The sequence below is a fragment of the Arvicanthis niloticus genome, chromosome 3, assembly GCF_011762505.2.
Source record: "Arvicanthis niloticus isolate mArvNil1 chromosome 3, mArvNil1.pat.X, whole genome shotgun sequence".
In the NCBI taxonomy this organism is placed as follows: Eukaryota; Metazoa; Chordata; class Mammalia; order Rodentia; family Muridae; genus Arvicanthis; species Arvicanthis niloticus.
In genome coordinates, this window is record NC_047660.1 from 116707116 (window position 1) to 116724022 (window position 16907).

At 37.5% G+C, this 16907-nt stretch overlaps 1 protein-coding gene across 28 annotated transcripts in view; it reads right to left on the minus strand.

The window, feature by feature from the left end:
* Positions 1–1951: 1951 nt before the first annotated feature.
* The window catches only part of Map2 (microtubule associated protein 2), a 249074-nt gene continuing 234118 nt past the window's right edge, over positions 1952–16907 (minus strand). For 13 of the 28 annotated variants that reach the window (XM_076931745.1, XM_076931752.1, XM_034497155.2 and 10 more), the window contains 4 exons: positions 12550–12642; positions 10606–10687; positions 6255–6367; positions 1952–5759 (listed from right to left, as the gene is read on the minus strand). In XM_076931745.1, the coding sequence (XP_076787860.1) occupies positions 5544–5759; positions 6255–6367; positions 10606–10687; positions 12550–12642 (504 nt within the window). In that variant the 3' untranslated portion in view covers positions 1952–5543. The remainder of the gene's footprint in view (positions 5760–6254; positions 6368–10605; positions 10688–12549; positions 12643–16907) is intronic. The other 15 variants (XM_076931754.1, XM_034497160.2, XM_076931748.1 and 12 more) reach the window with 2 other exon arrangements.

Genomic DNA, 16907 nt, shown 5'->3' on the forward strand with positions numbered 1-16907 from the left:
CACTTAGAAACTAGGCCAGAAGTGATCCACTCCAGCAACAGATCCCAAAAGTCCAGGAACAAGACAATAAAATCCCCCACCCAAGGAACAGCCTGAAGATAACTACATGAATGGGAGATATCTTATCATAGGATGGGACATCTGTGCTGGGCAGCCCATCCTGTGGTTAATCATTCATGATGCAGAAATTGCAGTCTGTCTGGGGCATCCCAGCACCCACCAACCAGGTTTTAGATTATCTAACCCTAACATAGTAGCCAATCAAAATTGTATTAATGTCAGGGCTTTGACCCCCTACCAATCACAAAAACAAAGAGTTTCTCCAGTTCCCGATAAGAAGGCCTGTGTACCTTTGCCTGGGTTTGTCGTCATTTTGATGTGGTGGTGACCCCAGCATGCTGGTTGTTTCTGCAGAGTAAATTCTCTTTGTTCTTGCATACTATTTGAGTCTGGGGTCTTTCTTCAACAATTCTTGAACTCTAACATTGTTTGACTCTTTTTCTTCCCATCATACCCAACTGCCTTTCTAGGATTTTTGACCCTTAGCATTGGCAACTAATGCAGAACTACCCAGGTCTATGGTAATGGAGCTATTGACTCCTACCCAGGAGGGTCAGGAGAGCTTTCTCTGGGATTCCAGAGGGATTACTCTCTCATCCAGGTACAAGTGATCTTAGAAGATGCTAGATACTAGTATATACTAAAAATGAAATAAAAGGTTAAAAGAGAGACTTCATGATGTCTTTTCTATGAGGTCAGCATCCATCCTGTGGGGGGCACTTTGAGATGACATGGTTGTATGTGCAGTCACCTATGCTTTTGAATGTAACTCTTGTGCTCACTAAAGGTCAAACTCACTGGCCTCCCTTAGTTGGACTTTGGTGAATTCATACTTTGGTCTGTCATTGGAGCACACTGGGGTGACTAGATATTCTCCTGTGTCCTCCAGGAAACGTGAACACAGCAGGCAGATGACTTGTCTAAGTAGTTAACTGAATGAAGAAATCGAACCTGTGCTTAAGCCATTTTAAGTTTCTAGAACTGGAAACACACAGCATCCTGCTAATGATGTCAGCTGATACTGGGGTTCAGTGGGCACCCACCATCAGTTCTAGATTCTTATGTCCTGGGAGAAAAACTGTAGATAGTGACAAGCACAATGAAAAAAAATTATTGTGAATGAGCTTCCAAAGGAAGAAGCACACAGGAGCCAGGAACCTGAGCAGCCGAAGGCCAGCATTACACCAAGCTGGGCTATAACTTTCCATAGCACAGGCTGTTTTGCTCATTTGCATAACATGGGCTTTTCTGTTCATGCTCTGTCTTGGTATGTGTAGTTTTACATGTAAGTTCATATATCTACTGTCCTCTTATCTTAAATCTCCATCCAGGGGTGTGAGTTTTAGTGTTATAATGAGTCATAGTTTTCCTTGGATCACCTTGGAGTGCCATTGAAAGGGAGACAACCAGGTGACTTGGGTTTGGGGTGGGAAATGCAGTCTTTTTTTTTTTTTCTTTTGGTCAACTTATTTTTCAGATGCTAATTTTGTTAAGGCTCGGGGTCTTACTCACACTATTCTTTTAGAATAGAAAACTGCATTTCCACTGGAGATCTAGATCAGTGGTATAGGAATAGGAAAGTATTTCTTTCCTATGCTCACTGTCCTAGAATTGATGCCCAGCACTAAAAACAAATAAAACAAAACATTTGTTTATCAAATAGACTGGGTAGTATAGAATTGCCTTCTATAAGGATCAAATACATAACAGGAAACTGATAGGTAACTGTGGTCTTCTAATCTCAGTGTTTCTTTGATTGGATCAAATGATTTGTGTGTACATATACATAACTCACACACACACACACACACACGCACACACACACAAACACACACTTATTTCCCATCCAGAGATGAAGAAACAATGTTTTTAAAAAATCTGAAATTTGTAGTTAAGGTGACAAGCAATTTTATTTTGCAAAACAATCACTATACAGCAACAAATACATTTGCAAATTGATTGAAAAACATGAACTAACTACAGCCAGCCATTGAAGAAATACCTTTCTATGGTAACAGGCTCTAGAATTATCAGAAGAAAGAACCCCCCCACAGATGGTGTATTGGAACCTTGGGATCCCAGCATACAGAGTATACTTTTTTGCTGAATTTTCCCCCCCTTTTTGCTAAAGTTGAAGTGGACTTTCATGATTGGCATTTTTTTAGGGGTTTTGAAAAAAATCTTTTTCCTACAGAGGGACTTGGCCTCAATCTACATGTCCAGACTAAAACTTCTAGGTGTAAAAACACAAACATCAGTATTAATTTTAGCACATCAATCTTAAGAAATGCCTGAAATTTGCCTTTCCAAATGATTAATCTACTTTTACTTTGCTACTTCTACCACAAATCATTTTCTTTTTTTTTCCTGTGGCATAAAATATAAGAGGAAAACTATAAACGCAACTAAGTCTGAATCACTCTCATTTATGTCATTTCTTTACTACCACTGACATAATGTCACATTTGGCCGCTGATCTCTCTTCTACCCCACATCTGTGTGACTGTGTGTGAAGAAGGCCAACTATAGTCTATTCTTCCACTTACTGGACCTCTTCCTCAGCTACCTTCAACCAAACTGAACTGGAATTGCACAGGTGTCTTTCCTATGGGTGGGATTTCAGCCCGTCATCCTGCTGGAACGCAGCAGGCAGATCCAGAGAGAGTCAGTTCCTAAATGAACATGGCCTTTGAAACTCATCATAAACTCGGATCCTTCCTGCATTGTTGCAAGGTACCCAATTGTCAGTTGCAGGAGACCCAGAGTGTGTGAGTTCACTGAAAAAGTTGGCCTTCAAACTCTTCAGAGCTCTGGATACTTACGTATTCTTAAACAGGTTCTCAAAGGCTGAAGCCAGAGAGAAACTGGCATTAGTGGATCTAGCAATGGAGTAGTGCACCTTCCATTTCTAGATCAGCGTGTGTGTATCCCCACAAAAGTGGTGTCCAAAAAGCTTAATTTGAGTCATTATCTTAAGAGAGTAGGTAAGGTGGGCTCCATCCCACATTCCCATAAGGAAATGATTTTAGCCTGTGCATTTCTCTGTCTGTCTGCTACAAAAATTCAGGTCTTTCTTGTGTTAACTTTATAGAGAATTATATTTTCACATAGAACAAGGACTTATATTCATTATACTTGTTTTGACATTAGAAAAAAGGATTAATTTAGTGCTAGATCTGTCAATGTTGGGGCTTATATAATTTTAGTTTGAACACGTATCATAAGAAACTAAACTTTAACACTTAGAAAACATTTACTTAGCCTTAATTTTTACAATAAAGTGGGTTGAAATTATCTTCAGCATAGTTTAAAACCACACAGATCATCTGTTAACTTTTTCTCCTGGACAACTTTAATCCTTGTCTATCAAGACATGAAAGAAAAGACTGTACTTCTCCACACACAGTCATTCCTTCTTCCGTTTCTTGTGCATTTCAAGAGAAGGTAAAGAATGGGTTGTCCAGAGTGAAAATAACCATTATTCAGTAGTTTTAAAGTTACATAAAAAATAATTGATTTACAAAAATGTATGTAGTGTGTGTGTGTGTGTGTGTGTGTGTGTGTGTGTGCGCGCCTACTAGCTGTGAAGACTGTTTTGGTTTGATGCTAAGTTTTCCATGTGGCTGTCACATTGGCCATATTACTCAATGGGTCACTAAACTGCCACCTGTTTTTCTTTGCTTTTGCATCCTCTTGCCTTCTGTCTTAGACACTCCTAGACCTTTCTCTCTTGTTCATGTTCACTTTCTCCTTTATATACAGGGCTTGGTTTGTTTCAGAGACATAAAACACCTAGCCAACTTTTCACTTTAACTCTTCAGTCTACCAATCCCTAGCAAGAAAAAGAACAAATGAAAACGTCCACTCAGTTTGATAATGCGTTGTCTTATTTGGGGCTACTGACCATTGTTTATTCATTAAGTGTGATTTGTAAATGAAATTAATCGAATTGTGATGTCTAAATTGTATATAAAACAAGAAAAATAGTATTTACTCATGAATAAGTTATCCATGTTCATGAAGAATCCTGGAGAGATGGATTTAGATATCTGTGTCTCAAAGGTTTTTCATATATAGCTTCTTAATATGTTGTATTTCTCAGTTCTGATCAAGAGGTCTTTGGGGGAAGGAAGGCAAATATATTCTATCACAGAATTTAATGAACAGATACTATTTGGAGAACAAAAAAGGATATCCAAAATTATTTTTTTCTACTTTCAACTTTAGCAAATGGAAAAAGGAAAAAGAAAAAACAGGTAATGAATAGTAAGAGATTGGTGTCATGAATAATTAGAGGGATAAACCCAAACTATTCAGTGATTAAACATGGGATAATCCATAATCCTTGAACCAACAATCTGTAAACCCCTTTATGCATCACTGGACCCACTCCACAAACTCCATGTTGGTGGAAGCAAAGAAAAAGAAAATGTTCTAGCATCACAGGAAAGACTTGGTTCTGGCACTAAAACAGGGTTACAGCTTTGAGTTGTTACAGAAAGCAACTTCATGCTAAAACTCTTTGTCTTTTTAAAATGTATTTTTTAAATAGGGAGAGAACCCTGCTAACATCTACTTTCACATACCTAAAATTGCAACACCAAAGGGTGCAGGAGACACAGATACTGTGAATAAAGAAGTATCATATTCAAGTATATGAGGAAGTATCACAAATGGCCACAGAGAAATATATATATATATTTATATCTATAATACTGTATCAAACAGATGGAATGGGAGTGTGAAACTGATTGTGTGGACACAAATCTAGCCAATCAACTGACATTCTAATCAGACACAAGTCCATCCTAACGCAAGTGCATCAATCCTAAGAGATGCACTTTGATACCACTTCTTCAACCAATGCTCAAATGCTTTAAATCTAGCTTTTAGTTAAATAATTTATTGGAATGGCATACTCTGATATAATCATCCAGGTCCCAAGCGTCAATAACTTAGTTGCATCTTTCTTCCCATTTATACAAAATAACACTTTAAAAAAATGTGTTTCTTACATGCTCTTTCCTTCCTGCAATCAGACTCCTTGATTTCATTGAACCTGTAGTAAGTGACAATGGGTAGTTTTTAGTCTTTTCAATCATAAACAGAATAGGGAAATGAGCAGCTTGGGTTTTTTTTTTTTTTAACAAGGCCTTTCAGAATGTATTGGATAACCTCCAGGCACATGAAAGGTAAAAATGCAATTTTAAAAATAATAATACTCCATGCAAAACAGAGCAGAGCGAAAATAATTGTCCAATTGTATCCATGTAAAGCCATGTGTTCCTGTTGCGGATGGAATTCAGGTCATTTTTCTGCATATACTATTCATTTTTTTTTATATAAAATTGTAACAATTACTACAGTTGGGGGATGAGATTATTTATCTATGGTTTGTAAAGAATGAATATGACACCTGCTCAGAGCCCACTCCTGCCAAGAGCTCATGCCTAAATGTTACTCCGGTGCTAAAGGAGAAGTATTCACAAGCCCTGCTTAGCAAGCGCCGCAGTGACATCCTCAGCCAAAGTGGCAAGCTGAGGGGATTCGAGCAGGTTGATGCTTCCAGAAGAGGAGACATTGCTGAGTCGTCGGGGTGATGCCACGCTTGACCTGCTTGGGGACTGTGTGATGATCTCAGCCCCATGGTCTACACGGGCCTTTGCATGCTCTCTGAAGTTCAACTTTTGGCTGTCAATCTGTTTAAGAGAAGCATTAGTCCTCGTTAGCCCAGGTTTTCACCAGTTACTAGCTCTTTCCCACCAGTTCATAAGAATATGATGTGTATTCAGCTCAGCATCCCTCCTTTCTGCTTGAAAAGTTCTTTAACCAGAGATCTATTTTAATTAAGCTATTTCAGAATGTAGTTAAAAATTATGCTGTGTTACTAAAGTAGTAGTTGTAGGTTTTCCTAGTTAGGAATATATATTTACACAAACATCTGTATATGTATATGAGTGTGTGTGTGTGTGTGTGTGTGTATGTGTATATGTATATGTGAATGAAAGAACTAATTAAAAACATGGCCATAAATTTGAAAGAGAAAGAAGGTTTCAGAGAGAGGAAAGAGGAGGAGAAATGATGTAATAATGCATCATATTATGTATAATAATAATTTAAAAATAATTTAAAAAGAATATGCCATAAGCAATATGCTTGCACAAACACATGACTGATTCATGGGCTCATCTCACCTTCACATTACCACCTCCAGGTACGTGGTGAGCATTGTCAAGTGAGCCAACTTTAGCTTGGGCCTTTTCCTTGAAATCCAGTTTTACACTTTCAATTTTCACACGTCCACCACCTTCAGGAGGAGAAAGCCTTTTTTAAATGCCTTGCTGAAATGGAATCTTATATTTATAAAAACTACCCTCACACAAGGATGAGCCATATAGAATGTCAAAGAAGGTATATTCTCCTGTCCTAACCAGAAATGGGAGGAATCTGTTAGAACTTTCAGTCCATGTTGTTTCGCCTTACGATCCAAGAAGATGGCATCTTTTCTATACTGTTATACACATTACTTCATGTATTATACACTACTTTTTTTTTTTAAATTCATGTCTGTCTTAGAAACCAGAGAGGTTTTCTTGTTATAATCCAACCTCTAAAAATAACACAGTAATGAAAATATCATATTGCATCCTTTTTTAACCATCGGACATTTAATCTTTTATGTTTTACTAGAACAAGTTAAATGGAAATGAAACTGTTCTTTACTGATCTTCATGATAACAAGTCACTTATCTAAATACATTTTAAGCCATTATGGTAAATGTCCTAAATAGCTTCACCTGCAACTTGACACACCCAGAGTCATCTGAGAGAATCTTAATTGACGGCTTATCCGGATCAGACCAGTCTGTTAGAGATTGCCTTGTTCACTGATCAATGTGGGAAGGCCCAGCCTACTGTGGGCAGCACCACCCCTGAGCAAGGGGGCTTGGTCTGTGAGAAGGCTACATGAATATGAGTCAGGAGGCAAGACAGAGAACAATCCAGCAAGCAGCATTTCTTCACAGCCTCTGCTTCAGCCTCTGCTTAGGTCCTTGCACTTCCTTCTTCCCCATGATGGACTATGACCTAAAAGTGCAAGCTGATATGAACCCGTGGCTCCCCTAAGTTACTTTTAGTTATAGTGTTCATCACAGCAGCAACACAAAAAGAGACAGTGTGTAACAGACAATATCCAGTTACCTCTCTATATCTGCAGATTCTACAGTCTTGGGTTTGAAATTATGTGAAAACAAATTGCATCTGTGTTGAATGTCTGCATAACATTTTCCTTATCGTTATTTCCTGCATATTATATAATCAAGATTTACATGGCATTTAGATAGTATTAGATGTTATAAATAACAATGAGGTGATTTAAACTATATAGAAAGGAGAATAGACAGCATTTTATGTAAGAGACCTAAGGATCTGAGTTTTTACTCGGAATCTTGGAACCAATCCTTCATAAATGATGAGCAAGAATACCTCTTTCACTTGTAAGTTTCCAACAGCAGCAACTTTTGTGATGAAATGAGTTAAATGCTTTATAGCTAGTTTTACAGCCTCTTCTTTAATAGGGAATGCTAGGCTATGACTTTGAGTAGGTTCTTGCACAGATGCTAACTTGACACTGCCACTGTTCAGATAACACTGAGACAGAATTTTGTTCATGCCATTTCCTATAACGCAAACAATCTCAAGTGTGATAATCTGCAGATAATTCTGATGCCACAACAACCCTTCAAAAGAGTTCTTTTCTCCATCCCTGTGTTTCTCTCTCAGACTTCCAAACACAGGAGTTTCTTCTACACTACTAAGTAGTAGTCGCAGTAGTAGTCGCAGTAGTAGTCGCAGTAGTAGTACTAATAGTTATCCAGCATCTCTCAGCCTGATTATAACCATGTCTAAGTGTTTGCTGATATCTTAGAAAGGTAGACGAGGATTTTTAATATAACTGCGTCTAAAAGATTTGTTTCACTTTTGTAGGGTGCTTGATTTCAACCACATACATTCATATGGAAGAACTGTATCTTGATCCTTTAATATTATATTTCTACCAGATTTTGCTTTAAAATATGTTTAAAAGGATCTCTAAAAACAAACATGGAAAACACTTTTTCAGTTTGGAATTCTTGATGCTATGTATCCCTGTAAATTTTTAGGGGTCAGTTTCTTACTACCACATATCATTCAGTTGAGTTTCCCACGCTTGGGGAAATTGCAAGGGTCAGCACATTCCAAGAGCATTGGAGGAGTCTGGCATTGGGAAAACTTTCCTGATCAGAGTATCCTCTCTGACAGTTAAGCATAAAGAAAGAAGTCTCATGAAGATGTAATCTCATGTCTCTTAAGCTTCTATTTCTACTACGGTAACTCTAGACATTTATGTTAATACCCAACTACTTGGCTAGGGAATTCTTGAAATTGGGAAGTACTAAAATACATTTTCAGAAACATTCATTGTTTTCTTTTTTCCTCCTGAAGCTTAGGATGTATAAACTACCATGTAACTCACATGTATAGGAGATATTTCTAAATATGTATCATTTCATGGAGGATTGCTTTCCCTATGTTTTTACCCAACCTGTGGTTCTTACTTATTGGTTGTGATTGGATTAGCTTCATTCATAGTGATTCATATGAATGCACTTGTCTTGGTTAGGAGCTGGAGAATGTTGGGACCTTCAGCTAAGGCTATTAATTACTTATTTTTGCACGTTTGGTAGCCTTTGGTAGAAATTACTCTCTTGAAGATATTTTTTTTTTTGACTGTATGTTGTGTCAACATAGTTCGGTTAAAATGTTACTGAAGTTTTTTATTAAAAGGAAAGAAAAATAATCTGATACAGAAACAAAATACCCAGCAAAGGAAGCTTGCATAGGCTAGTTCTGTTGCTTTCCCCCTAGACAGTCTTATGTAACGTTTAGACAAGCCCATTTGAACTTAGAGATATTTGCCTCTGTGTTTAAAATACTTTGGCAGCTATAATGAACAGTAATTATGGAAAACTATAATCTCCATCAGTCTTTAAAGTGATGTGTAGGCATTTTGATTTGTTCCTTTAGGTGTTGACTGTTTTCTTTGCTTTCAGGGTAGACACTGCACATTCCCACAACTTTGTGAAAAGATTGCTATTGTCAAGGATCACCACGCTGACACTCCCTTTATGAATTTAGTCATCCTATTTAGTTATAATAGAGGGACCAGATTTAGATATAAGTGGGAGTCTGTGACAATAGTCTTTTATGTCCAGCAACTCACACACAGAATATTTCTTTATCTCTATGACGGTTTCTGAGCATCCAAACTCCAGGTGAATTGCACTAATCCCATCTGTCCATAACTTTAAAAAAAAAACAAAAAAAAAACAGTATTTTCTTTTGTACTCTGCAAGAAAAATGGCAGTGTGGCAAAATCCCTCAGGTATGCTATAAACAGAACAGTATAAGTCAATCATGCTGTGGTAGGCCAGCTATGCACTGGGGACTTGGAACATCTGAACAAAAGGACATGCCCCTGCTGCTCATGAACAGAGAGGATGGATCCATCGGGGCAGTTCTATACCCAGCAATGCAGATTCCACATGCAAAGATTCAATCACCTTGATTTGTCATACCCTTTGGCACAGTGCAGACTTATTTCTCTAATGTAGTTGTTCACTCTGAGACTTGTTCTACCTCTTTTTGTAGCCAATCCAAAGAGTCCTAATAATTTCCTCTCCCAAAGTCTCAACTCAATTATTGTTAGAACTCATTTTGACAGTTTGAGATGGTGATTAATCTGCTAATCTAAATATGGTTTATATGTTAAGACGCCAAACATATGGTTAATGCTATGTTATAAATTGTATAGTGTCAAATTTTTCTCAAGAACATAAGACATCTGACAGTTATCCATTATTATCTGGAGGTGGTAGAATTTAGCACAAATAAACTATTTGTGATACTCAGAGCAACAATGACTCATGTCATATTCATACTCATGAAAGAAGGAGCTGGCTATGTCAAGTGAAAGTTTAGTCTCTACTTCAGAGTACTATCCTATGAGATACCCTAAAAAGACAAGAGGGTCTAATGCCAAGTAAGTTGGGTGCATATTGCATCCTGCTGAGGCTTTCCAGTGCATACTTACTCAAGAAAGAATTGGAGAAATGAATCAGATAAAGGACTTTCTTCAGCTCTGATACTCAATTCCATTTTACATAATTAAAACAGCACAATTTTATGAAAAAAATTTAGAAATACAGTCTTTGGCCACTGTTCTTATCTGTAAGACTTGATGAATACTGTAGTCTACATGTTTTGAAAGAGCTCCAATGTTTGTGCCTCTTCTATACACATGGTCTCTTCCAGGTAATTCAGCTCACTGATACCAAAGCGAGGTGCTTGACAGTTTAAACTTAAGTTTCTATCACTAAAAGCATGGGGTATCAAGAGTTTGAAACATTTTTTTGAGGCAAATTTTTCACAAAAAATATCAAGAATTGTCTACCTCTTCAATTCAATTAATGCTTTTACATTATGACAAATATGTTATATTTTTACCTGGCCTGTGACGGATGTTCTTTAGAGAGCCACATTTGGATGTCACATGGCTTAAGTCTATCTTCTTAGTAACAATTTGTACCTGTGTGAATCACAGAAAATGAGCTTAAGATGGTTTAGACATGAAAGCTCCACCTCCTCCACCCAACCAAGCTTGTACACCATTCTGGACATGTACCCACACTTGTAACATGTAGCACTACATTCAGAAACACACACACACACACACACACACACACACACACACACACACCCATGTGTTCCATTTATTTCAAACTGGAAAGAAAAACCCAAACAGGTGAAAACCCTGGAATAGAAGAAGTTTTGTTAGTAGAAAATATATAATATTGTAAGAGCATGGGAATATTTATATTAATAAGGCAAGTACCTTTTGAGAAAAAAGACACACCATGTTAATTTTTTTATAGCAGAGAAGCAAGGAGGAGGATGGGTTATTATTTAGAAAGTGACCTTTATATAGAAGTAACTAATGCTGCTCACAGTAACAAGACCAGCATGAAGACAGAAGAAAATTCTAAGTGAGCTTCCCTAAACTGTTCTCTTATCTTGACTTAGTGGGTTAGAAAATGATACTATTTTTCTTGCTTTTATGTTTCATTAAAATATTTTGTCTACCTGTATTTGAAGCAGTTTTCTATTGCCCATTGTCCATAAGCATCAGAAGAATGTAAGAATTTAAGGATATAAGGATTCCTTGGGGATGTGCACAATAAATAAAACAAATGATTCTCCTCTTAAGGAAAATTTAAAAACAGTGTTTTGCAGGTCCAAAGCTTCCACTTTACCTTGGCATAAGAGCGTAAGTTATCTGAACTTATTCTTACTGCTGTATTGGAACTAGAGGCATTTGCATGTAGGGCATCAAGGTACGTCTGCCCTCTGAAGAGAATAAACTGAACCAGAGCTTCTTGTGCGAAAGAGCACATGATGTTATGTATGCTTCTACTCAGGAGAGCGAGCAAGTCAGTGTGGTCTATCTCGAGGCATAGGGCAGCATCCATGAAGGAGCTCAGAAAACACGATTGTGGGATTCCCATGGCACAGTCTACTTTTCTCTGTCTACTTTGTTTACTGGGTGACTGCTCTTTTATAGAAGGGATTAATATATTCTTTTTAGTGCTTAAATCCATTTCTGCCCAGCTGAAGAATGGGAAGACGGGGGATTCTTAGACTCCTGAAGATTTGAGGTCTGATACCCTGTCCATTACTTAAATCACAGATGACCAGAGCCTAATGTTTAGATGGCAGAAAACTAGAGTCAGCATAATCCACCTGTTGGAATTACCCTTCTTTTATGAGGAACCATGCTTTCTTTGAGTTGAACTGACTGCCTCAACTCTGCCTCAACCAACATGTAACAACCATGAATCCAGTATTCATTTCTTTTCATAAGATATTATTTACACCAAATGAAAGAGACAGGAAAAATCCCATCAGGGTAGAATGTAAGCTGGAACTACAGTCTTTTCACTTTGAATTATAGATGGACCCTGCTTTGCCAATTTTATATTATTTGAAAAGATATCCCAGCTTTCATGAATAATGGACCATGGAAGGTTGGCATTACATGCTCTGAGCACTTTCAAATATATCAGTCTTTGCTTCACGAGTAATTTAAATCGAGTTCAGAAAGGTATGAGTCCAGCTCATTTTTTTTTTTTTTCAGAGGAATAGAGACAGAAGTATTCTGGTGACTGAAAAGGCCAGGAAACAGTTAGCAGGTAAAGAGGGTTTGCTAGGAAGCTTTCCCTTCTCAACTGATCTGACAGAAAAGGATGAGACACCCATCACCAAAAAAGCAAGCCACTACCCTTGATGGCACATGTTGAGAAAGTAGTGTGTCATGAGGAAGGAAAGAGGGTGCTGGCTGTGCAGGAGGCTCCACACAATCAAGGCGGCTTCCTCAAGGAAGCTTCTACTTACATTTCCGCCCCCAGCAGAATGTTTGATGTTATCCTTGGAACCACATCTCGACTGAACTTTGCTAAAATCGATCTTCTGGTTTAAAATCCTAACCTAAAAGGAATTGGAGGTAACATTTTTCTTTCCAGATACTGGGGCAGAGAAAACTAGAATTGGGGTGGGGGGAAGCAGAACTGTAGAGGCTTTCAACTCACTTCCGCTCATGGTCATGTAGAAGAGTGTACACTGCAACTGTATCCATGTCATGATGTATGAGTCTCTATTTCCCTGTACCCTCAAAGGCCAAGTGCTCTGCAGGTTTAGGTATCCTACCTCTATAGATATAACTAAAATCGGGAAGAGTGAAAAAAATACTTGGATTATCTGTGATGGGGCTCTGGCTTACTCAGTGGTGTAGCACAGTGTAGGTTAGCCCAGGGTCTCACAGGGTGTGTCAGCGCTCCTCTTAGCTCTAGAGTGTTACTCATTTACTAACCACTTCCTGCCTCTTCTGTTAGTGTACACTGCATGAGAGAGGCGCATGCTTGGTCTGCCTGACACTTCCAAGTCAGGATTCTCATTCATGAAAGAATTCCTGGTTCCCTAGGGAGATCAACAAAGAATCCCTGGGTCTGCTTTTCACCATGCCTGTGGCTTCTGAAGGCCACCTTCTTGCAACTGCTCCAGAGTGACCATTGGCCATTACTGGCCATGTGGAAGCACTCTTTCCAGTTGCCAAGGTAAGAAAACCAGACCTGACGTATGTTAGGTCATCCTGACATCACCTCGGCTGTACTGCAGCCTCAAGACTCGAGGCCAATGTTTTATTTTCTTTATTCAGGAAGTCAAGCATTCATCCTAAAAACCACAGTAAATCAGGACCTGGGAAGACATTACTGTGCTGTAACATACTGAAACAGTCATAACTCTTATAATTTCTTTCATATGTCTTTTGAACTGGCATGCTTTGAAGGACAAATAAAATAAATATAGAAAGAAGGATTTAGTTCTGCTATGGTCATTGCTGTTTTTGTTTACTTGTTTGTTTTTGTTTTGGATACTTCTCTTACATAGATTTTTTTTTTAAATCACATTTCTATATCTTTAAGGTCCAGTTTATCTTCTATCCAAAATCTAAATAACTTCAGTCTTCTGGAGAGCATTAAGAAGCCTTTAAGTGTTTTCAGAAAGCACCTCAAATTTTTTTAAAAGGGCATAGAATCCTATTTTTAGCTGGGTAAGGTTTGAATCACAGTTCATCTCTAACATGGACAAGATAGCTTGTCCCTTGCAGAGAAGTATCATTGGCAGCTCTCACCAGGAGCCCAAGGCAAAGAACTCTTGTCAACATTTAAATTCAGAAGACATGATGACTAGGCTGTTCTCTAGGGCATAACAAAACTTTCAATATAAAAACTCTGAGTTTAGCACAGGATTTACAGCTACTGTTAAATATGCCACATTCTAAGTTTTACATAAGCTATGGAAGAAGTTAAAACTTCTTAAAACTCTTAAAACTGTGGAGACCATTACATCTAAAACCTCAAACATAAATTATTTCCAGAAGGAAAATTATATTGACTTGCTCCTAGTAATAGCATTTTAAATAATTCTAGAAATGAAATAGAATTTAAATGAGCTATTTTACTAGTCCGTGGGGGATAAAAGGTATTTCTAATTTTATTTCATAAATTTCAACTTAAGAATTAGTCTCAATGGACTCACTACTATTATTAGAAGCCAAACATTGATTCCTATTCACTTACTGTAAGCTGCAAATCCAAGTTCGGCTGCGTAGATCTTTTCGAGGCTAACATTTAATTATTTGATGATTTCATGATTTTCAAAACAAATGATTCAATCTACAGGGATGGCCTTGTCAATATCATTTTGAATGTTTTAGGATCTAAAAATTCTCTAATTTAAAAAGCCTATTTCTGTTGATTATTTTTCCTCAGAGTCACTCATTTCCCAGTGAGAAAGTTAACCGGTCTTTTTAATGGTAGATCTCCCCAATGACTACCAAATTTATAATGTAAAGCATCGTTCGGTGTGGGAGACAGAAGTCAATCCAAAACCTGTCCAATCTGTCTAGATTTCGACACAATGCCTTGCTCCCTCTTGTACTTCTGCCCTAGTGCTATTGGCAATCTTACTGTTGGATTTTTCCTAGGTGAATGAATCTTAGCTACTGTCTTGATCTTACTCTTTTGTGGAGATCGCACTATCTCTGAGTCAGCTAATCTGAGAATGACAAACCAAGGAAATGAATGAAAATTCACACGGCAATCAATCAAATCAACAGACATAGCCACAACTTTGCTTTCTCTACTCCTCTAATAATGAGCAGTCTGGGGAAACAGGTTCTGTTGACTGGCCCCATTAACAATGTGCAACTATTTCAGGGCCACAGAACTTGTGCTGTGTTTGTTTACAGGGCACAACTGTGTAGCTCAGGCTGGCCTTGAACTTGTAATCATCCTGCTGCTTCTCTAGTGCTGTAATGACACCATGTATAATACCACACCATGAAAAGTGTGTGTTTTAGAACTGATCTTGATACAGTTGATGGGAAAAAAAAATGGGAAGTGTCTCAACACATATAGGTCTAGTCCATATAAATCAAAGGCCCTTCTTACAAAACCTGACTCACAGGAAAGGTAAAACAGAAGAGTTCATCAAGTTGCCTAAATTTTCTTAAGCTACATGTTTGTTAATCTAATTCTTAAAGGGCAAATATTAACTTAAAATTTAGATTAAATTGAGATCAACAACCTCGCCACAGATAGTTTCAATTTAAAATATTTAATAAGATAGTTGTAGTGTAGCTGGAGTGAAAGAGTCAAGTTCACTCTCTTCAGCAAATTAATGATTGCATTTTTTCCCCTGTGAGTAGAGGCAGAAGGAGGCCACGTTAGAGCTGAAGGACTAACCATATTTCTGTCTGTAAAGCTTATCACATTCTACTAATGTGTCTATTCCAACAGGCTTGCCTCAGTGAACTGCACTGAGCTTCTCTGGTGACAGAAACTAGACTTTAACATAAAAGATAAGAAACACAGGTACAAAAGCTACAAATACAGAAAGCAGCGAATGTTCCGATTGCAACAAACGATAAGCATACAAATTCCTGCATGTCGCTATTGTAAAACTAGTTTCTGCACAAGGTACAGGATGGCTCTGTCTTCTTTGATGGTTCTGGGTTGATGGCTGCCCACTCAAAGAGAATACATTTGTAACTGACAGTAGCATGCTGCTGGCTTATGCTTGTTCCAGTGGTGTGCATGTACAGATGCTCAATCAAGTAATACAGGTCTTTAACAAAACGAGCCTGATAATTTCTATGACATCCTAACATAAAATATCTCCCACTCATTCTATAAAGGAATAACAGAAACCTCTAGTCAAACTCTCCAATGAACTCCCCCCCACAAAAAAGAAGCTTTCCTCACCTCTAGTATTTGAGAAGATACTCTCTAAGGGGTTTTTAGGAAGAAAATGCTACAATGTTGAGATATATATTTTCTATAAAGATAGCACAATTTATAAATATAATTAATGTATCTTATCCACTACAAATTAGAGAGCAAATATTTTCTCTGTGCCTTTCACCTTGGTGAAGAAATATCTCCTGCTTCTGCAACAAAAGTCACTGAACCACTTCTCTATTGTGAATTTGTTTCCACATTGTCTAGGGCTAAGATAGGGGACTTTGCATTGGGCTAACAATAGCTCAGAGAAAGAAGATATTTAAAAAACAACATCATGATTTTGAAGCTATTTTAGTTCTTGATGTAATTTTGGTTAATATGCCTTAATTAGCCCTTAAACATAATTTCTGGGGGTGCTTTATCTCATACTAAAGGAATAAGACATTTTAAACCAATTATATGAATTACCAATTTTTGTGAAGGTCAACCTGAAGTGAGCCTAGGGACACAAACAAACAAAAAGAGAAAAAAAAATGGATATCCTCTTATTTTTGTATTGATTTAATCTTAAAGAGTCTTGCAAATCAATGGCTAAAACCACAATAAGGAGGTTTGGATAATGTTTAGGAACTCTTAAAAAAAATCATATACTATACAGTTTCTACAAAATGGTATCAATGCCTTTTTATATTTATTAAATTTTCTTTAGTTTCTATATGATGTTATAGAAATGATTAACATTTGTTTGTGAATCAAGAGATAGATAATTGATTTAAAAAAAAATCAAGATCTCCAGGACACAGAAAAGCCACATTTAGTGAAGGAGAGCCTGAGGACATGGGAGTTTTTATGACAAGGGAATCTGTACTGTAGTCTCAGCATGTGGAGAGCTGAGGCAGGGGCATTAATTAAAGAAGACCAATTGGGCTTTGCAGGAAAACCTTGTCT